The sequence below is a fragment of the Tympanuchus pallidicinctus genome, unplaced genomic scaffold, assembly GCF_026119805.1.
Source record: "Tympanuchus pallidicinctus isolate F22 unplaced genomic scaffold, pur_lepc_1.0 scaffold11, whole genome shotgun sequence".
NCBI lineage: Eukaryota > Metazoa > Chordata > Aves > Galliformes > Phasianidae > Tympanuchus > Tympanuchus pallidicinctus.
The window spans coordinates 19306458-19329664 of record NW_026294627.1 but is presented as its reverse complement, the minus strand read 5'-3'; the positions used below and the strand labels follow the sequence as shown (position 1 = coordinate 19329664).

General features: G+C 37.0%; 1 protein-coding gene across 7 annotated transcripts in view; it reads right to left on the bottom strand.

Annotated features, from left to right (window-relative positions):
* The window catches only part of FRY (FRY microtubule binding protein), a 235808-nt gene that overhangs the window by 74624 nt on the left and 137977 nt on the right, over window positions 1-23207 (bottom strand). For all 7 annotated transcript variants that reach the window (XM_052671119.1, XM_052671120.1, XM_052671113.1 and 4 more), the window contains 14 exons: window positions 22734-22835; window positions 21525-21628; window positions 20987-21095; window positions 19446-19532; window positions 17807-17978; window positions 16047-16179; window positions 12327-12434; window positions 7785-8040; window positions 6479-6661; window positions 5530-5616; window positions 3318-3577; window positions 2827-3016; window positions 2002-2126; window positions 1764-1821 (listed from right to left, as the gene is read on the bottom strand). In XM_052671119.1, coding sequence (XP_052527079.1) covers window positions 1764-1821; window positions 2002-2126; window positions 2827-3016; window positions 3318-3577; window positions 5530-5616; window positions 6479-6661; window positions 7785-8040; window positions 12327-12434; window positions 16047-16179; window positions 17807-17978; window positions 19446-19532; window positions 20987-21095; window positions 21525-21628; window positions 22734-22835 — 1974 coding nt within the window. The remainder of the gene's footprint in view (window positions 1-1763; window positions 1822-2001; window positions 2127-2826; window positions 3017-3317; window positions 3578-5529; window positions 5617-6478; window positions 6662-7784; window positions 8041-12326; window positions 12435-16046; window positions 16180-17806; window positions 17979-19445; window positions 19533-20986; window positions 21096-21524; window positions 21629-22733; window positions 22836-23207) is intronic.

Sequence of the window (23207 nt, the reverse complement as noted above, 5' to 3'; positions counted from 1 at the left end):
GCCGTATTTTGCTTTGAAAGCACTCGAAGACTGCTCCTTGCTGAAGGGCTAAAATGACTTGTTTCCTTCTATTTTGCATCCTCACAAAGGAAAAAGCTTGAGAAGGTAAAAAAAGCTGCTTCTGCCCTCAAAGAAATTTGCTGCTCGGATAAGAAAAGCTCAGAGAAAGCTCAAATTTTCCTCTTCACAATGTATGAACAGCAATACTGAATCAGATCAAAGGCTAATCTCACCTCATCCTCTGGCCTTGCTGATGGCCAGTAGCAGATGCTTGGGAAAAGAAAATGACACTTTCCCTGCTTATTCTGACTCAGGAGTGGCAGCCAGCAGCAGTTTAGCCAAAGGTTTTGCTCAAATCATTATGCCATTTGATTTGTCCTACTTGAAGGCCTGATTTGCTCCTTTTACGCTTTAAGGGTTCTGGGAAGCATACATGGAGAGAAAATTTCTTTTTTTTATAATACAGTATTGAACATGCACAGCTGTCTCCTGCACCAGCATCACAGCCAGTGCTGTATCACTGCCCCTTGGCAAGCTCAGCTGCAGTGCCCACATGGGGGATCTTGTGTACAGTCCATACTGGTTTACCCCTAAAATTATTGGCTGTACTGATAATTCTCTTTCTGTGGCATATGTCTGTTCAAAAAAGCTATTTCTAGTGTGTTGGACAGTTGCCTGCCCACATGGAGGCCTGCCATGTTCCCTACTGCTACCTGACCCATTCAATCACCCTTGGGTTTACCAGTGACAGTGCTTACTGGAAGGTGGCACAATTTGTACCAGGAGAAAGATGGGAATTCACACTGTGGTCTCTTCTTCTCCTATATCTATTTATTATTGAAATTTCCATGCAAAGTGGACATGGTAGTTGATGTTTGCCAAACAGAGAGTTATTAAGAACTATCCATGTAAAACTTAACACAAACTAAGTTCCTGCAAAGTGACTTTTTTGTTGTCGTTTATTACAATATTGGGAACAGCTGAAATCCTCTGCCTATTCGTGACTTATGTTCTTTTTGTTCACTATTTTCTACATGGTTTCTGCACTAAAGACTATGACTTGGCAGACAGGGACAGCATGCCAAGTTACCATGAGGGTAATTTAATGATGCTGCTGTGGAGAACAGTGCAGTGAATACACAGTATGAAACTGCTGGAGAACCAGGCAAACTAGTCTGGGCAGAGAATGGTATCAATGCACTGCTCTCTGTATTCAGCAGAACTGCATGGACACAACGGCTATGTCTGTACTGCTGAGCAGAGACAAGAACTGCTCAATGCCCCAAAGTCAAGTGGTACAGATGGCCTCATATTCACAGTGCTCCCAAAGACCCCAAGAAGTCTGGCTATGCCCATGCTGCCTAGCAGAACTTATGCAGTACCCCTCTCAGTCACTGACAGTTTTCTACAAACCGCCTGCTGTAACACAGGGCGACCCTACAGCCAAAGCAGTGCTTTTCTAGCATGAACTTGAGATAGCAAATGAGGGGAAGCATGGCAGAGCAAAAGCAGCTGGGGGAGATGAGAGGACTGTGTGTGGTGGCTTCTGGGGCTTGTGCCTGTACATTCTGTATCACTGATCATATTTAAATTTAACTAAGATTTAATACAATCAATTAAGTTATGTTCTTATATACAGCTATTGTTTACTGCACACAGAGCTTATCTGGGGATCTTTGTTTTTCAAAGACAAAAAATTTACTATTTTTAAATTCATTTTGCAGTTTTTAAACAAACTGCTACATTTAATTTCTTCAACTGACCTCTGGTCTTCTTTCTAGGGCTTCTTTCATCAGTGGGTGAAGTTCTTCTACTAATTCCCTAAATTGAGGGGAAAAAAAAGGTAAATACAATCCAGTCTTCTCCGACAAGCATCATTTTATTGATTGCATATAAACTAATGTCTAAATTGCAAAACAAAAATTACATCAAAAATTACAACAAAAGCGAAACATTTGAATCAGAAGTCAAAAACTGAGAATATAAGAAATGGGGAAGTACCTGAAAACAAGGGAATTTGTTCTTCCAAATCCTAGTACAAGTGATTCTGTTATTTCTATGCTTTCAAGTCTCATCAAAGGCACTAGCTGCTTTAGTAAGACTCCAACGGATGGAGTTCCAATAGCCTAAAATATATTAAGAAATGATTGACACTTCATAGCCAGGATGTGAATACTGAGTATGTATGTTAAAGAAGATAGCACTAAGAATCAATATGTAGTTTAAAACATGTTGAAATAATGTTACCATTATGGATATTAATACACCAGCCTAACTGAATGTCTACTACACCACAGTCATCTCAATAAGGCCTAGCAAATAAATAGATTTGAGAAATCCCTTTACCTTCATTCACATTATAGTAATTTATTTAATTTGCTATTTCATTAAAATATTCCGGTAATTGCATTATAGTGCTACTGCTTCTCTCAGGAGCTACTACTTGAAACAATATTTCAATATTCCTTCATGTCCAGCAGGCATACAATGTGTATTCAGGAACTTCCCTTAATCTCTTTATGCTACAGATTTACAGGAATCCTTCACAAGTAAAGAAAGGGAACAGCCAGTTAACTTTAACACGTCATACAAAATGTCTGTGCTTTGAATATACATCACTCAGAATTCAGAAAATAAAAGTACTATTTTGAAAATGCCAAAGCTTTTGTCAAATATTTTTGTCACCTCGTGATAAATTTAAGTTTTAGTAACTGCATGCCTTACCCAGCTTGCATAGATCAAAAGACTCTCCCAAGTGAAATACCTTTCACCAGCATTATTTTACATGCAGATACTGAATAATTTGTTTGAAGCAAGGTGCATCACCTTATTATCGTAGTTCACTGTTCCATCAGGAGTGGTAGCCATGATCTCCGGTGTTGAAGCACGCAAGTGTCCTGGGCTCATAATACTGGGCTTTGCTACTCCAAAACAGAGAATAAGATAGTTTCGCCATAAAGTAACATAGTTGTCTCCACTGCTTGCTGTACTTGTTTTCTTCGCGTTGACTGGAATACTGGAATTTAAAAACGAATTAAATTATTAAAATCATTTCCCAATCTCAAGTACACACTGTCTTGACATACATTAAAAGGGAATAGAACATGTGCAGCCATCACTTACTGCTCATCAGGACATCTTATGTGCAAAAATCAATGAAGGTAGAGAACTAGAGTTTTCCACATTACAAGCTGCAATTATGTAACTCAAAACTGAATGTTTGGGTAACAACTCCACAGGTCTTAGACACCAATTCTGAAATATGAGACTAATACAGCTCGTAGTGAAATGACACAAACCTATAAAATGCCACTTACTTTGGATCCACAAGAGGCATTATCAGCTGTAGCCTAGTGAAAGCGTAGGGCCAAGCATAGCTGAGAGCAGTAGGACAATGTTTTGGTAAATTCTCCTGCCTAAGAAAACTGAAGAGGCAGAGAACCCACGGGTCTTTAACAGACTGTGCAAATATCCAGACATGGGAAGGACTTTTCACATCGTAATGGCTATTCACTAAGACTGCATTCCACTCCACCAGCCATTGCAAATCCACACTGTGTGTTAAAGGGATTGTTGTCTGTGAAGAGAAAAAAAAAATCACAGCCAAATTAATTTATTTCCACCCATGCTTCCCCTCAGTATTTGTCTTTATTTTCCAGCTTTATGGCCAACTTCTATAGGATTTTTTAGATTAACACTTTTATGCTTCTAGTCAACATAAACACTTCTAGCTCAGGAGTCTCTTGTATTAGGGTGCAGTCTGTAACAAGTATAGACTGTACTTATGTTCATCATCTGAACAGCCAGACAGGGCCTCAGGCATGATTAAGACTCCACCATGCAATGCTGGTCTGATAAATATCAGTGTCATCAGTAAATACTCTTCGGAATTCAGAAGGGTATTTGAGTATGTGTCCATGATAGAATCACAGAATCAGAGAATGGCTTAAGTTGGAAGGACCTCAACGATCATCTAGGTCCAAATCCCTGACATAGGCAGGGTTGCCACCCAATAGCTCAGGCTCCTCAGGGCCCCATCCAACCTGGTCTTGAATGCCTTTAGGGATGGAGTATCCACAACCTCACCAGGCAACCTGCTTCAGTGCCTCACCAGTAAAAAATTTCTTCCTAATATCTGTCTTAAATCTTCCCTCTTACAGTTTAAAGCCATTCCTTCTTGTCCTATCATATCAGACCATGTAAAAAATCTGTCCCTCTCTGGCATCTAAGCTCCTTTCAAGTACTGGAAGGCTGCACTGAGGTCTCCCTGGAGCCCTCTCTCCAAGCTAAACAAGCCCAGCTCCCTCAACTTTTCTTCTCAGATGGGCTACAGCCATCTGAGCATCTTCTAGGCCCTCCTCTGGACCCACTGTACCATGTTCACGTCCCTCTCATACTGCAGGACCCAGGCTTGGACACAATACTCCAGATGGGGCCTTACAAAGGCAGAAGGGGTACAATCCCTTCCCCCTTCTGGCTGACCACCTTCTTTTGATGTAGCCCTGGATACAGTTGGCCTGCTGAGCTGCAAGAGCACACTGCTGGCTCATGATCACCTTTTGTTCATCAGGACACCCAAGTCCTTCCTCACAAGCATTTAAGCAGTTTTAATCCACTTTAAATCCTGCTTCCTTCAGTGGCAAGTAGGGTTCTCTTTCTATCAACAAACCATTTCTGCAGAGCAAGTCAGTATTTTCTGAAGAAAACATCACTGTTGGCATGAAAACTTCAACACATGTATTTTGGCAACCTTTTTAACCACTTGTCAGACCTCAAATAAGATAGAACAGTCGTCTGCATCCTCCATTCACAGTTACAAAAATAACTACTAAATTACCAATCCAGGATGTACTTGTCAGAAAGAAAGTTTCCTGGCAATACACATGCTTTGCTATAATATTAATACATAATACGTATTAATACGCAGAACTGAAGCACAAGACTCAAATCTTCAACTAGAGAAACTACAACACTCCAAAACAGATGCTGTCATTCCAGATGAATTTCCTAACTCCTAGCTTACAGAATCAGAACAGCTCTTGCTTGAGCAGTTTCTGATTCTGCACCTTTTCTGTTTTCAGCTGCACAATGGCCTGATTTCATCCCTTCACACCACAGGAAAGCATGTTAGATACAATAAACAAGAGCCCACAAGAAAAATTGGATTCATTATACCTATGAAATGATCTAGATATTGTGTTTAGGTGTGCAAATACAGGTACTTCTGAGCATGCACGGGAGCTACAACTTACCTCTTTTTGAACTTCCAAGACCAATGAGAGCAGTGACTGAGTTCCAACCACCTCAAGCATTATATGACATTGATAATAAGACTTTCTCAATGGTTCTTCCAGAAGCAATAGACAGGTGATGCCTGTAATATTATGGAGTTTTGGAGCTCCTGGGCAGATGGCTAGAGCCTTGAAATTGTGTGATTTCTTTAATTCCTAGCAGTTGTGCTCTTAGTACATCATGTCTTATATTTGTTATGTCAATTTCTACTAGCAGTAACAGTGAAGTACTACTTACTGAATCTGAAACAGCCACATGAATAAAACTCTCAAGAATAGAAGAACTTAACTGATCCATGACATCAATCATAGGCCTGTCGTCATCCTGCATAACACAGAGAACGTAAATTAGCTGTTTTCCTTACCAATTTTTTTCTGTTCTTCTGACCATCTAAAAATTATGCCATGAATCTAAAACAGCAAAAAAAAAAACAACACCAAACACCAAACACTTTGGTAGTGAAGCATGCATTTTGTCCTATCCTCATAAAACTCAGAAACAAGTCCACGCTGCAGTTCTAAATTAAGATAACTTCTGGCTATACTCACTGCTATAAAATCACATATCAGAAAATCTTATATAACTCCAGATAGCTGGTATCAAAAGACTGAAAAATTAGCTTACTGATTATTAGAACATTCATTTGCTATGAACCCATGTATTTGTGTTCTTAGGCATTTAGATACTTGCTAAGCTGTGAGCACCAACACACAGGACTCTCCATGCTTCTGTATCAGTAAAAAAGGCTTAAGAGACCTTTACTATACAAGGAAAACGTATGTGAATAATCTTACTTGTGTCTTATGCTGTGTTTTTTATAAAATGGTATGCTGAAGGAATGAGTTTCATTTCCAATACAAATATGTAATGCTGACAATACAAAAATGATCCATTCAGCCAAAAAAAAGAGTGTGTTGCACATTCACGTCATGTCAAGAGAAAATATGAAGCTGTTGTACAAGTTTCAGATTGAACAAATTCTTGTACAGGATACATGCCCAGCAAACTACAGAAAGGTTTGCAATGTTAAGGTGAACAGAAATGGAAAGCTCATATAAAAAGTTAATAAAAAAACTAAGTGCATACATGCTGCACTGTAGCAACTGCTAAAAGTAACAGCAATACCACTTTTGATCTTTAGCTTTGGAAAACACTAACTCCAAGTTGCAGAAAAGGAAAACCATACCTCTGCCTGGCCAAGTGCCAGGAATAAAGCACGGATCTCTCTGAGAATTAAAACAGCCAGTTTACGGGTAGCAACCTGGAAACTACACAGCAGAACCAGCGCAAATCCTTCAACTGCATGTAGTACGTTAGAATAGGGGCTTCTTTCAGTCTGTATCCTGTGGCTGGATCCATTTGGTATCAACTGTAGAATGATGCAAGGGGAAAAAAAAATGAAGCAATACTGTTTAGAAACTAGATCTCTTAGAAATATTCTATTTAACTACAACACATAAAGAATCAAGATTCAGAGGCCTTGTAAATGCTAAGTTTGATACAGAAAGCATTCCCTCAAACCACTGAGTTTTGTTGTTTTAACATACCCTATTCCACAAAACCTATGCATGAGCACTGATTTGTTTGGCTGGACCCCTCTTTATAAACTGCAGTTCAACTCTCTGTTTTACTCCATTCTTTACTGAAAGATGAAGAAGTAAATCACACTGCCAAGATTTTGCAGTTTTCCTGCTTCAGAGAGCAGGATCCCCAGGTCCTGTGATACTGTAGAAGGCAGCTCTATGAAGGGATATGTGGGCTCTAGAAACTTATACCAAAGAGGACCCCACCAGTAAGTGCAGTAGTATTTACTGAAGAGTATTAGAGGCTTTCTCTTTCTCACATTTTTAAACTACTATTATTTATGAATAATGGTTCTCTGCAATACAAAGCAGACATCATGCTTGCACAAAAGAAAAAATTTCTGAAGTGACTGGGGAAGGTGATAAGAAATCTGAAAATCATCTCTCACAATGAAAATATCTAAGGGACAGTGAAGATGGAAGGAGCAGGAGCAAAGCTGCTCAGTTCCCAGGAATGTCAGTAGCACATGAATACAGCAGGCTATAAGAAACAATCATATTACCTGATGTTTTTGGATTAACCAAATGAAATGTCTATGGGAAAGGAAGGTCCACTTCACTGTTCCCAACATTACATTCCCACTAGCATTATTAATCAGTTTCAGTCCTGGGAAAATATTCTTCTGCAACAACTACACAGACATATTTCACTTGATGAGCTTTTGCTGACATGCTTACTTCAGTTTGATATGCATTCTCTCCTGTTGCTCAACAATAACATCTGCTGTATTACACAAGGAAATGTCTGTCCTCAAAAGACTGCTGAACTAATTACCTTAAAAAATCTTATATGGTGTGAATTCTTCTCAGGTGAGTAAATATGAAACACAAAATACAGAAGCACAAGGGAACACAATTTCTGCCTTCAATTAGTGTAAATGCTTGGACACAAAACTCGTCATTTCATACCTCTGAAGATCTGGCTTTTGCCTGTTCAGCAGCTTTTCCTGGAGTGTGTATGACAAGCTTCCATTGTGTGAGCAATTGTAGCAGCAACTTTAGTGAAGTGTCAAGTAGGGTATGATGCATATCATTCACTTCACGTAACAGAAAATTAGTAAAACCAAAGAGCACATCCTCCCGCCAGTCAACAAAGTCAACAAGTAGACCCTGAAGAGAATTTTGTGCAATGTGTCGAAGTTCATCATCCATATGGATAGACAGCCTGTAAGCAGAAGTAAATCTCAGGTAATGAAAATCTAAGGAGCATTTATTGTGGTAACGAGCACGTTTCTCAGTAAATTAACACTGATGGAAAATTCTCAGTGCCAATGTAAATGGCTATCATGGTTTTATTATTACTGATCACAATTAACACCCTTAGACTGTTTTTACTGTTATTCTTTCTATAGTAATACATGAACATATTCATAGATCCAAAAGAATTGCTTCACTCCTAAAAGGTATGTATACAATTTGGCAGCTCTGCTTTCTCCCCAAACAAGTAACAGTTTTGCTTTAGTCAGTTACAGTACTGTGAACCATTTCTACTTCATTGTGATATGAGAGTAAGCTTTTTGATTTTATAATCTATCAAATTGCTTACTTTCGATTTAGAAATAGAAGAATTGCAACACTTATGTTGCCTAACAGCTAAAATGCATTTTTAGCCAAGAAGAAAATCCCAATTATGGAAAGCAAACCTTCAAAAGAAATAAAAATGAGCATTTCCATCAAAAACTTCTTCATGTTTTGATCAACTTAGGAAGGGAATTAGGAAAACCAGGCTAAGGACATTCCATACTTTTAAAAACTCACCTCATACCCTGAAAGTCCTATCAGAAGTTTAGATTTCAGATTCCATTTTCTAAATTTCATTTCTATCTAAATTTGCATTGTGCTGATGTCCTCTTTCAACACAAAAAATCTGTACGCATTGACACAAAATTTAACAAACCACATCTGTGTTGGTAGCCTGGCAGAACAAAGTAAATTCAGATCACTCTGTCTTGCGATTCCTGGTTCACTGACTTTATGATATTTTTTGTTTTTATTGCCCAAGAGACCATAATTTTCTGGAGTGTGTCAGCACTCATTTTTGAAGTATTTAATCTATATTTAATAGAGTAGCTGAAAATAAGGATGCATTGGAAAGAAAAGGATAGAAATCGAGGGAGAAAAAAGCGAAAAACCACACCAGCCAAATGGAGGGGAGTAAAATTCCAATCGGTTAAAATTGTATGATAAGATGGAGCTCAGAACAATTTCAGTCCATTGTAGCTGCATAAGGGACATTTTAGTTATGTAAAAGGAAAGAAATTTGACCTCCTGTGAATATGACTCTAAAAATTACTATAATGTTTTAATATCATTTTTAATAACAGTGTCTTCTCATATCAATTTGGAATCACAGTATTTTGCTGTGCTAGGGAAGGACCGTTTCTTTCTCATCTTTGGATTGCCATAAACCAAAGCAAAGCAAGACCCCTGAGACAATGATTAAGCTATCCAGGAAATGACTTCCACAGTGACACAAATAATGGAAAAGGGGGTACAAAAGATGTACATCTACAAACCCAACTTACTATGCAATGACACTGACCACTACCCAATGAGAATAAATTCAATTGAGCATGAAAATACATTTCTGTACTTCTACCATATGACAGGTAGCTTGGGGGTGCAAGTAAATGTTTGTTGATACTTGAATCTGATAAACTTAAAACCTAGCTTCGGAATTTGTAATGAATGGTTCCAGAGGGCAGTAAAGGGGTAAAAGGTACAGCATTTACTTGGCATCTGCTGTACTGCTTTAATTTTAATACAGCTGTCCTGGAAGAAAGTCTTGCTGTAGAGTTACAGATTCCTTCTGCAAACTGCCAAAAGACACATCTGTTGTGAGGATGAAAAATTAAAACCAAACAGTGAACAAAAGAACCCATTAACCCTAACATGTTATTTTATTTTCAGTGAGAAGAAAATGTTTAACCACCTTCCATCCAAACAACAAAGCCCTGCACAAAATCACTGCAAAACAGATTTTCAGGTTCTGTTAAAAATTTTTAAATCTTTCAGAATCTTTTATTCTTGTATTGATTTAGTCTCAAAATCTAATCACCTCAGACTAAGAAAAGAAATAATATTGTAATAAGATTTATGATGTGATAAGAGAACAGCAATGACTAATCTCCTGGAATTACTTTTTCCACAGCTGGGAAAAGTAGTGAATCCAGACCCAATGGAGGGTATAGAGAATGCAGAAGCAGCTCTATTGCTGGGGTAGCCTGCAGACTTACGTTAAGATAAGGACAGGTATTACTTCCTTAAACAGTTTATTTTCTTCTTCAGTGAAGCTGTACTTCTGTAGACCATTTTCAGTCCACATTATCATATTTTAAACAAACCTAATTTTTTCAACCTTTCTGCCTGGTTTATATGTTTTAAATCATTCATTTTCTGTTTTCCTCTGGTCAGCCTCTTCTTAACTGCAGCACATCCGCCTGGACACAGCTCTTCAAATCAGGCATGATGCTAATCAGAAGGTAACTTTTTCAAGTATTTTAGACATTTCTATTTACACCAGGGTATAAGGTTTGCCTTTTCACAGTAACATCTTGTGCTCAGTAACTTTCTTGTGCTCAGTTTGTGACCCACTGTAACCCAAAGATCCTATTCCACAATACGGAGACCCGACCCAGTTCTTTCAACACTATAGTATACGTTGCCTGGACCGTGAATTGGCTGTTGACTGTTTTCTGATTAAAAAAATTTCAACATATTACACATCCATTTACGTTTACCTAAATTCTGTTTCCTTTGCTGTGCTTGAGAATCTGTTTTAAAACAGTATCAATGGCTTAGAAATGCTTTAGTGACAATAGGCACAAAAGACGGGAACTTCCCAATGGTCCTGCTATGGAAGAATGGACAGACGTGTAACTGCATCCAAACGTGTCCTGGAGATGCTGTTCTCAGTTCCTCTTGATATCTCACTTCCTTTCAGAGCCAAGGACTAAGATTACCAAACTGACCTACCACTTACAACGTCCCAGCTTGGTAGTCACCCAAGAAATGCTTACAATGCTAACTGTAGCTAAACAATCACAAACAGTCCTTTCTGCATAAAGTTTGAGGTTTGAAGAAGGAGAAAGCAGTGGTTATTTTGACAATTCTGAGACGTAAGGAGAGAAGCACTAATTTATGAAGAAATTCACATCAGTGACTATACCTTCTTAATTCTACAGGAGTTATTCCTGAGGTCTGATCTTAACAATCCTCTGTGGTCAAAGAGCATAACAGACATATGCTTTCTACCAGCTTTGTTAAGATCATTAGTAAGGACGGAAAGCTGGTTAAAATATTGGATTAAAGGCAAACATGTCCCATATCATTTTCCTTAATTGGGATTCATGTCTAATGTGGTATCTGTATAATTTGATAATGTAATGATTTGAAACAACACATAACTGATCTATAGCAGGATGTAAACACAAGGAAATCAAGCTTGCCACGGGGAACAGAGCCTTTACCCTTTTGGCTTGTTTGGTTGTCTGTGCTCCTTACCACTAGCAGAATTAATTGATTCATTGCTCTAGTGCATCACTGGGAGTTGGCTGTTCACAGAGTACAAAAAAATGCTTTTGCACATAACCCTCCGACTCCCACATCTGCCATTCCTCACAGATATTTGAAAGATTTCGAAAACAAGAACAGAGTGGAAAATATTGTTTTGCCACAGTTACATGATTGCAGTATGTTGCTAGGGCCTTGTGGCTTGATTTATCACCAGATCTACTTACAAGCACATGCTGAAAACTTCGACTTGCATACTAGAACTGAAATGTACCAGACAGAGCTTTCTGCACTGACTAGCACTTGTTATCATAATTATTTACAGTAAGTCACAGTTGTGACGTCCTGAAAAATAACCATGAACATGTTCTACACTACCTTCTGCAGTGAAGTGAAGTATACCTATATAAATTCAATATCTAAATAAATCCAAGCAGGGAGTATAAGAAATTAAAACTTTACTTTCTGCCTTATAACAAAATCAATTTTATAAAAACTATTATTATTAATTAATCTAAAAAGTATTTGGAAACATATCACATGCAGAATATTCTATTTTACCAAATGGGTGGGAATTGTGAACCAAAACTAAACGTGCATTTTCCTGTTTTTCCACTATATAGAAAAAAAAAAATCCCACTCTTCTGTTAATTAGCATGGTGTGATGGTTAAAAAAAAGTAATAAATAGTGAGCATCTTGTAACCTAGGCATTGATGATAAAGAGCTCTAGATTATATATTTATTCTCTTAGAAAATTAAGAGTCTATAATTTAAACACAATAGCTGTAAAATGATGCTGGAACTTCTGTCTCTTATCCATTAACTGAACACAATGTTTTATATGGATATGGCTTTGTCTAAGAAAGCACTATGCACTCTGTGGCTCAGTTTTCCATTCTGCTCCCCTTCATCAGTTGTTTAATGACTGAACAGCTTACCTTGCCAGCAAGTCGATCAACTCAAGTTTTGACATTCCATCAGGAAGCAGTCGAGGAATAGCAGCAACACACGTTCTGAACAGATCAATTTTTGGTTTTCTCTCACCACTGGAAATTTAAAACAAGATTTTAATTGCACAAGTACTGGTGTTAAAGGATCCACCTACAGTTTTGCAGAGAAGGGACGGACAATAATGGAGCACCAGAGGCCTCATAAAGATATACGAGGACAGAAAGAAAATCACTAACAATGAAACAGGGAAACTGCTCTTGAATAAAAAATTTTGATTTTGACATTTTTCATTCACAATATTCATACAAAGTATTTACACAGTACTTGAAAAGTACACTATTATTGACTTACTGCTTTTCTCTGGCAGATATTTCAAAAGAGTTACAACATGGGAGGACTCCTCCATCAAGATCAGCTTTTGCATGATGTAAGTAATGAGGAAAAAGCTGGGCATGTTCCCCATCCCAATGCAGCTTGAGTCCATCAACTGAATAAAGTAAATAGTGAACACCTAAGAAGGCCAAATAACAGCAGAACCAGACTGTTGCCCTCAAGAGGGCACGAACCTGTGGAAACCTTGCTGCATCCATAATTACACTGAGAGAGAAGCGCTCTTTAGAGGTGGGTAGGGCCAGAGAGTTTCTGTTGATCTCTGGCAGAGATAGCAGTTATGGAGCAATCATTATCAGCTAAAACATGTTGCAGTAGCCCCAAGGCTGCTCTAATCTCTGAAATGGTTTAACTGTTCCTGTGCAGCCTGAGAAAGTGGTTCTGTTTAAAGTTCACTATGAACCAGAAACTAGGTTGAGAGTCCTTAATTTTTCTAAAAGTAGTTCAAGTTTCAGCTGCTGATTATTTTCATGACAGATGCAATCCTGATTTCTTTCCCATAACTTTTTGGAGAACAAAGAAGTTCTTGCGACAGACCCCGGAATATTTTTCATGCTTTTTTACCTTGCTGATTACTTGGCTATACAGGATAAAGGAAGTAGTTAGAGCATGACAGCATTTTAAAATGCACAGTTTTTCCCACAATACTATTCACTATTAATCTTCAATGTGGGGACACTGCATTTGGATAGCTAACTTTTGAGTTCAGCCCCAGAGAAAACCTGAAGATGATGTTATTCCACAAATCTAAAATAAGATTTAGAGTGCATCTCTAATTATTTACTGAAATAATAGGTACAGAACAGGCATAAAGTGACACTAGGCTTACTTACTTAATTCAAGGATTAAAGACAGTTTTGCACTGTCACTTAATACCGTTCTTTCTCTTAACACTCCTACATGCTTACCAGCTTGGATATGTATTATCTTAACAAAATGGCATGGTAATGTCTTTAATAGATTAATTCAAATTGTATAAAATGGGGAAACAATTTTCGCAATGAACTATCTCTGTTTTATAATACCTGCACCACATATCCAACAGACACAACTTGAAAGGAGGTGTCAGCAACTGACTCGAAAAAGTGTAAAACAAAACATCCCTTTTGACAGCTTGGTTACAAAGAAATCCCTTTGGACTACTGTCACTGATGTAAACAGAAGTTAGACTAATCACTACTGGAAAATACTGTATTATGGTTTTAAAAAACAAAAGTGCTATCAGTAATTTTATCTGCACAAAAACAAATGAGTCTTCCTTGCCGACTTCAAGTGGAAAGTGAGCTTTGCTGAGTTTCATTATTATCAGACTCTAGAGATTGTAAACAGTTTGTGCAGTTAAAAATGAGGCATGCAAAATGATAATCTGAGAGGAAACAGTAATGAGGGCAAGTGAGTAATTATTTATAAATATAAAATCTGTGGGTGTTCTGTGGCTTATCAGCCGCTCAGAAGTCTAGCAGGAGAAGATCCAAGTTTGAGGCTCAAGTTCCCGTCTTATCTGAGCTACCAGGCACAGCATGCAAAGTGCCTGGCAAGCAGGCTGTGACACGGCTCTGTGCTCATCTCTGGCTGCCTCAGGATCCAGCAGGATGAGCTCTGGATGAAGACACCAACAGTTGTCCTTAGGTGGAAGTCTGCTTCCATACCAGCAGTAGGGCATTTTCGCTAGGTACTGTCAGCAAAATCTTCGAAGTGCCAGTAAAAAAATGTTTATATTATTCTGACTAAATCCTGGAAATTAATTATAACCAGTAATGAAATTCATATCCCACTGGAGGGTGCAAAGAAAACGCAGTTTATAGCGCTGTATCTAGGTACAAAAGCTCATAAGAACTCAATTATTTAATTCTGGTGAACTGTGAAATTCTGTGAATACAGTGATGAGCAATTACATAAAAACAATACATTGGCTTTTTCAGTTATCATTCACAGTACAGTTTTTAAAAGGGTTGTTTTAAAAGTCGATAGTAACAGTTAATGAAGTCGCTCAGGAGTTGACTTAAGTTTAGGTAAAGACTGATAACAAAACACCTTAAATTTTATTTTTTTCCATGGAAGAACAAGAAAAAATGTGATATAATGTGTTTTTCCTTTCTCTTGCATTTTTTAACTGAATTATGTTCCATCTGGATAAAAGGCTGTTCTGGTTACAGCACAGAAATGCAGTTAACTTACATGGCCAGCTGTAGAGCACCCAGCCTTCCAAACTTTATGTCTCTGGTAAAGGTTGCTACCAAACCAAAAGTCTTCCTGAAACTTAAAACTCACAAGTCTAATTATTCACTGATTCTGAAAATAAACCGCACTTCAGTGATGCTGAGAAACCACAGAAAGGAAATTTAGAGCTAAGATGAAGTACACTTCTCATCTAAGTGCTGACTGTTCTACCTATTATCTTCTGGAAATTAAGTGTGAGTTTGAAAATTCATTTTTCCTCCTCTTTCAAACAGTTGGACACCCAACATTAATATGAAAACTGACTGCAAAAAATACTGAGCAATACAGTCCATGATATTACAAGAAAAATATGAACTATTACCAGGCAGTAATGTTGGCATTTCATATAAATAAACCGAGACAAAGCTAAAGACACAAAGAGTTTAAAATCTCATCTGGCTCATCACAGCAACAAGCAAGGGCAAAGGAAAGGCATTAAAACATAGAGATTATATCAGCTGTAAACTGATGGTTGAGTTTGGCCATCCTTCATCACACTAAAAGTCCACCTCACTAGAATTCTCCCCTGGAAACTTCCCTCATTATTCAGTTCAGATGAGAATGCCAAAAGCTGCTGTTGAACACTGGCTGAGATGTACACTGGTTTGATTCCAGTCCAGTGGAATACTTTTCAAATTCAAGACTGTTATGAAAAGGTGACTTGGGTTTTTAAGGAATAATTTATTTTGATTATAGGTATGCACAGTAATGAGAATTTTGAAAGATCACTTAATATTAACAGGGATTTACAATTTTTTTTTTTCATTTATTTTGAACTTCGGTGATGCAACAATACTTTAAAACTGTTCTAAACATAGGCTGGTAGAATTTCCACGGACTTTGCAAATTCTACTATCTAAACATTCTTAAGACACATACAGAGATTTTGGCAGTATTGAGAGAGTCAGTTCAATTCCAAACACTGCAAAATGCAGAGATGCACGCTCAACTTATCATAAACAGTTTTTCAGTGTACATAAGCTAACTGTTCCTGTTTCTTGCTGACTCTCTGATGACCCAAGATAGACAGAAACAGTGCAAAAGTTCTAAAATTGCACCTCAGTATTTAATGGGATTTGTTGTTCTTTAGCACTCACGTGATCATGTCTTCAGGTTCTTTGTTAAGCATCTGTATGTTGGTTAGCATCATGCACCGCCCCACTTCCTTGTCAAGATGTCTGAGTATGTTGTCCACAGCTTTTCTCACTTGGGAATAATACAATGACATACCTGCAATAATATGCATTTTGTATCATTTGTGATATTTGTAGATGTGTATATTTTGAAAAAGAAAGCTGCTCAGTCAAGCTGTGTTGTATGAGTTAAGAACAATGTTTTACACATGATACAGCATATCCATTAGTACAGATATCTCAACTCAGAGATGGAATATGTGACCTTCTCCAAAAACTACTGTACATAAAAGTAGCCCAAGTGATATAAATACATATTTCCCAGTGGTCAAAATATGTTTGTACACAGAAAAATAAAACTGCAGTTTGCCAAGCTATATATTTGGTGACTTTTCACAACAGAGGTGAAAGATCTTATCTAGTAGCAAGGTTTAGAAACGACAAGCATGGGAAAAAAAGGAATCTGAACAAGCTCTTCTAAATCTTCTCTCATATGGAAATAAGTGTCATGCTATTTTATGTGAAATGCAATATTAGATACACAGCTTTAAAGGTATTAATGAAAATCAAATACTTCACAAAAAAAAACTTCCATGCTCTCTTCTTCCATATTAATCAAACGCTAAAATTTTAATTTTCTTAATCAAATTTAAGATTACTAACACCAAATAATATATTCTAATCAGCTATCTCCATTCAATTCTCCTGTTTAATAAAGACAACATTATCTTAGAACTTCAAAATGACATCAATTTTCAAATTTGATTAAATCAAAAGTTCAATGGCATAGCAGAATGCAAAAGAAAACACAGGAACTGCCCAGCTTAACCTTAAATGCTATATGTGGAAATCAGGATATTGTACCATAACATAGTAAAGAATTTACTAATGCAATAGAAGAAATCAAGAGTTCAAACGTTTATTACCAAATGCAGTCCTCACTGTCACAAAGAGTAACCAAAATGAACTGACTTAACAACAGCACTAAATACTATGTCCATTGTACATTTAACAGCAATGAGTCCTGTGCTTCTACACTTTCCTAACAATGGTACAATGGTCTAGCAGTGGTACAGTACATCTTTGTCACTGCTGTGGAAATACGCAGACTCTTTCATTCACACAGATTTGGGGAGTTAATGGAGTACCATGGTGAGTAGCCAAATTTCCTTTTCTACTAGTAAATGCAGACACCTTCAGCACAGGATACACAAGAGTTTTCTTTGGCATGGGATTCTCCACAGTGACTACAATAGAAGCCTAGGACACTCTCAACCTGGGAGTTCAGTTCAGTTTTGTTTTACATTTAGAAATTTCTGCCATTCTTAGAAGTTTCCCTTGGTGTGAGATACGCATGGCAATTAAAACAGGGTTACACAAAAGAAATCTCTGCTGGACTTTAAAGCTGGTACATTTTCAGGACACTGGAATTGTCTCTAGTAGGATGAATACCCATGAATAAACACAGATAGCCAGAACTAAAAGAGTTAATTCTTAACTATCATCTGCAACATCTAAAAAACAGGGTATTGCTGTCTTAGATACCATTCTTGAAAATAATTTTGCATAATAAAAAAAATTAAAAAAACCCTATAGTTATCAAACCAAACCACATTTCATTAGAACAGAAACATTTATAATAATGAAATAAATTGGATTTTTAATAGTATTAAATCATTCTAGAGACTTTTCCACATTCATTCATGTGCAACTTTCATACTGACCTATCATTTTTGCTTCCTCCTCTGTAAGAGTTTTGCTCAGATATGTTTTCTTCACTCTGAGAGTATTTCCAGAAGGAAGGACAGCACCAGTCACTGGCATTGGAGGTTCACCATCTTTTTGCTGCAGGCTATCAGCAATTACCAAGAAAGCTCTCAGACCAATATTCATTCTCTGTAAAGTTCAGAAGATGAATGATTATCATAATCAAACAATCATATTCTTAAATCACTGAAATTTTGTTACACAGTTGTACATTATTCAGTATTTTGGTCACAACAACCAGCCTGACATATGTCATAAAAAAATAGCCATAAAATTAACTATGAATTTATAGCTTTACTATGAGTGGTTGCTCTTCACTCTCAAAACTTCAATTCTTCCCATCTGTACATTATAATTTTATCTTCAGAATAAAAAATATGGATTTGAACCTGGAGTTTAATAATACATCCTAACTGGACCTAGAGTTAAGCACATATGTCCTAAATGGTCACTATGCACAAAATGAATAACTGTCTCAAAAGGGCACGAGACTGACCCTACTGTGTGAAAAGTTTGGGATGGAGCTCAGCACCAAAACATCAGGAAGACGAAGCTAAGTGCAGTGAATGTCTCCAGGGAATTGAGAGGAAAACCTGCAGTCTTTAGACTCCATTGATTAAAACACCAGAATGTTTTTCATTTCTGAGAAATGTATTCCAAAAATTGAGAAGCAGTCCTAATGACAGCTTTCAAGAAATGCATTCACATGGACTTAAAACACAGAAGGCTGCATACAACAAGCATTCTCACTGCATTCTCAAATGGTTTGGGCTGGAAGGAAACTTGAAGTCCATCTCGCTCCAACTCCCTGCTGTGGGCAGGGTTGCCACCCACCAGATCAGGCACTGAACACTTTCACAGATGGCACCTGCAACTTCTCTGTGCAACCTGTTCCAGTGCCTTATCACTCTCTGAGGAAAGAACTTCCACCCACTAACTAAGGTAATATAGACTAACTAATCTAATACAGACATATTTTATGTGAAGAATACAAATACTTCTTATCTTGCATGAATTATTTTTTTAACATTCAAATGTTTGTTTTGTTTTTTTTTTTAATTATAGTTAAATGAATTTCAAGAGTATTTTTCATTATTTCATGAAGTATTTAATTTTTTTTGAAGATTTTCAAATGCCTGATTGTTTACCCTAAGGAAAGCACTAGAAACATGACTAACACTAGTGGAGATGCACATGGCCACCAGCTTCAATTCTTCTTGCATCATATACTCTTTCTTAGTAACACTGTTTTGAAAAACGTTGAAATCTTTAAAAAGAAACTGTTTTTATAATGGAGTATTTCCATGCATTACACAGATCATCAGCAGAGTGATCAGGAAATAGTGTGGCCCATAGTTTTATTTCTCTCCTCCTTTTTGTTTTACACATTTATATGACTTCACACTCTGTAACCTTCACTGAGGAAGCACAAGACAGGAATGAACTATGAGCCATTTCACAGATCAGTCCACAGAAGCATTTCATCAAGAAATCAATTTCAAGATATCACTTAGAAACTGGACAATGGCAAAAACATGCTTAGAATGTATATAATACATATAAACTACAAAAAATAAATGCAGATGCATGCCATACCTCAGGGTTGAGACTGAAAGCTTTTGCAGGTTTTCCAACACAAAGGAAATCAAAGATAATTTCTTTCATTGCAAAATCTAAACGTTCCTAAAATAGTAAAAACATTGCAAATCATTAAACTTCTCACTTCTGCTATTCATTTCAAGGCAAAAGAATCTTGAAAACTACTTTAATCAGGATTTCTTTAAATGTTCAGAGAAACAGACTTTTAGAAGTATGCTGAACACATCATCAGATCTAAGCTCTCATCACTGCTGTATGTTGACAAACGACAAATTTCTGCCTGCTTAATTTACAGCATTTACATTCAAAATGAGCCATTTTGGAAATAAGGCTTTTAATTATTTCATTTAAACTGCTGTAATTATGGTGCTAACATAGTATTTTATATAAAAGCAGATTATTCACAGATGGCATAGTTCAGGGAAGATTTTAAGCATCTGTTGTATTCACTTCCATGCAGACTTTAAGCACGCATTTAAGTGCTTTGCTCAATGTGAATTTAAGTAATAAAAGAGAAGAAACTGAAGGTTAGTGTATCTTAGCAATTCCCATTTGAACTGATGAAAACTGGATGTGCTAGCTGAATCTGCGTTTCCTCTAACTTACCTTCTTCAAAGCAGAGAAACTTATTTGTAAAGTTCAGCAGGACTTATTCAGTTTCAGCACAAAACACAACTTACTATTTCAAATTTTATCAACAGTCAGAGGTAGTCAATTAATGTATTTTCTGACTAGCTGGCAATTTCTAAAACCGATGAAAAACACACCTGAGCAGAACTGAAAATAATTTTATCTATCTTCAGAGGAACAAAGATAACAAAAAACTTGCTTCAAAGGAGACTTTCTCAGCTCAATCTATGAGGATTGCTCTGAAAGTAACGCCTTCTATTTTATTATGTTGGTCTATGACATCAGAGGTGGATGTTGATGGTATGGCAGTAGAGGTTGAACTTTCCCACCAATATTCTATTATGTGTTGTTGCTGTGTGACAGATGGCAGCAGAGGGGCAGACTGACAAAATGGCATCTGATATGGAAGTGCCTATGAAGGAAATGTGTGTCACTGAATGCTTCCATGCAGAAAAAATGGTACCCATTGACATTCATCAAAACTTGCTGAATGTTTATGGAGACCAAACAGTCAATGTGAGCACAGTGAGGCAGTGGGTGGTGTGTTTCAGCCAAGGCAGCAATGGGTCACCTCCACTAGTGAAGATTGTTGTAAGGATGGCATTCAGATTCTTCTTTATTCCTAGTGAAAATGTATACCTGATGATTTGATTATGTTGAAAAACAGTTTTTTGTTGTGAAGAATTTGCTTGGAGAAATACTGTTATTTGTATCTGTTGTACTTTCCATGGAAATAAATAGGAGGCATTACTTTTGGAATGACTCATATATAATATTATCATTACTTGGATGAATGATAATAATGGTACTGCAAAATATATATATCAGAAAATAGAAATTTCTTTATTTGCTATTGGGAAAGGAAGTTATCCATTAATTGGAAACATACACACGTGGATCTCCCATACCTGCGCAATAAACTGTATTATCTTCACAAAGATATTTAGGGGCATATCTCTTGGCACAACACCACGGGACCCTTTGGGGAAAAGTGTTGTGACAATCGTAATAAGTCGACTGTAAAAGAAAGAAAAAAGCATTAGACAGTTCTGGTCCTTGCAGACCTTCAATGGTCATGAAATGTAAGTTTTAAATCCAATACCATTTACAAAATTAAGAAAGTATGAAAAAGTAATGGCATAATTTGTTCTGATCCTTAGCTAAAAAATTTAGTGCAATTATTTTATTTCACTACTATACTATGACTAACAATAAACTACTTCTAAATTTAATGAGGCAGAGAGTGATTTTTGTTCTTCCACAGGGTGGGCAAATAATGAACAGGGACACAGAAGGGAGTATTTTATTGTGTACTTTTGTGTGCTTTTTTTTTTTTAACAGCATGAATAGGTTTAAGTCAAAGGAGTTCAGGAGAACTGTAACACCTCTTCATTGGCAAGATCTGCTCTGCAAGTCCTGGTTATCATAACAAATATAGCGCCTCACCTTTGGGTAGCTGTATTGCTTTCACATTTAATTCTGATCATGTAAACCCACAGTAGTCTGTACAGTGATTCCAGTGCAACTCGAGCCATTTTGGGGTCTTTATTCTAGAAAAAAAAAACAAAGTTCAGACAGAAACTAGAGACGAAGTTCTGCACTTAATGGATGCCACGATTCAGAGTTTTTACAGTGACATTAAAAAAAGATATAGCCCCACAGCTGCCCAGTACCCTCATCCCTGTAGCTGCAGGATACCTATGCATTTGACCTACCTCTCCCAGTGTTATATAAGCTGTCAGAAAAGCAAAATATCAGGTTAGTGTGAATTAAATACAGACTACAATTTAAAATATGCATTTGAAAGCCAACTCAATTTGACTCTGAAAAGAAAATGCTGTCCTTAGTTGATTCTGTGAGTATAAAAGGTGTTGTCCTATGATGCAGACCTGGTATGAAGAACATAGAAGATATTCAAAAGAGAAAGACCAAAAATCTGAGAATTCTTAGGGTGGCCAGATATTGTTGCATCTGGAATGAATTAGATTTCACTGGATTATCTGTCTGGATTGCTATTTATTTTTGGAAACTTTTGGACTAGTATATGATTTCTGACTGTTTGGCAATACAGTTTTCCATTTCGACATCCAGTTAACTGAGACCCCCTCCACCACATGACTCCAAGCTGAGACAGTGATTATATATTCTACCTGTGCCTTCTGCAGAGGTCTCCAAACCACTGGCTCAGCAAGTGGCAGGAAAGAGGCCCTTCATTTCAGCTGATTGCTTCACTGCTTAGGTAGGGTTGGGAACCATCCTTTCATGTGAATCCACTTCAGGTGCAGAATGGCACTCTAGTTATTGTGGAAGTAATAGATTTGAGAATACCCTTGTGAAAAAAGCAAGTTAATATTGGGCCAGCTTTGGTAAGTCACTCAAGCTACTTTCAGCAGTAACACTGCCTGTGTCACAGCTGTTTGACTTAGGCTTCATTTGAGGAAGAAAAACAGGAGAAAATTGAACTAGGCAGAAGTGTACTTAGTTGTTATCAACAAAATCTGCATAGCTAACTATGTACTGTCAGTGCATAAAAGTATGTATGGATCAGCTAATGGCAATAATCCAGCATGATTACCTAAAATGGATTTGCAACATATCAAGATACTGAATATTAATTAAGTTTTCATACGGTAGTTAAAAACAGAAGATACTCACCTTGAGATTGGACAGGCAGTTGTTGAGGAAAATATGCCATCTGTTTAAAAAGAACTGCTTCTGACTGACACAAAGTAGACATGTTACCAAAGGATACAAAGCCTAAACAGGAAATAGATGATGATATATATTATTCACGCATCTACAAAATATAAAAATGATGTAAAAGAGCTACTGCAAATGTTTAAGTTCTAAATCTATCATTTTGTGCAATGTTAGTCAACAAAAACACATTGTTACAAGTTAAAAATGAACATTTCTCTAAAGCTGCTAAAGATATGTTTTACAAATGCATCAAAACCAAACAAATGCCTACTTACAAAACAATCACAAACCCAAAGAAGGGGCATAGTTTTAGACTCTGACAGGGTTAATTTCTGTCAATCAAACGACAAAAGATAGCATGGAAACATCCACACCTTATTATAAAAACTGTAGGACTGACACAGTTTGTTGGGATTTTTGTACTCAATT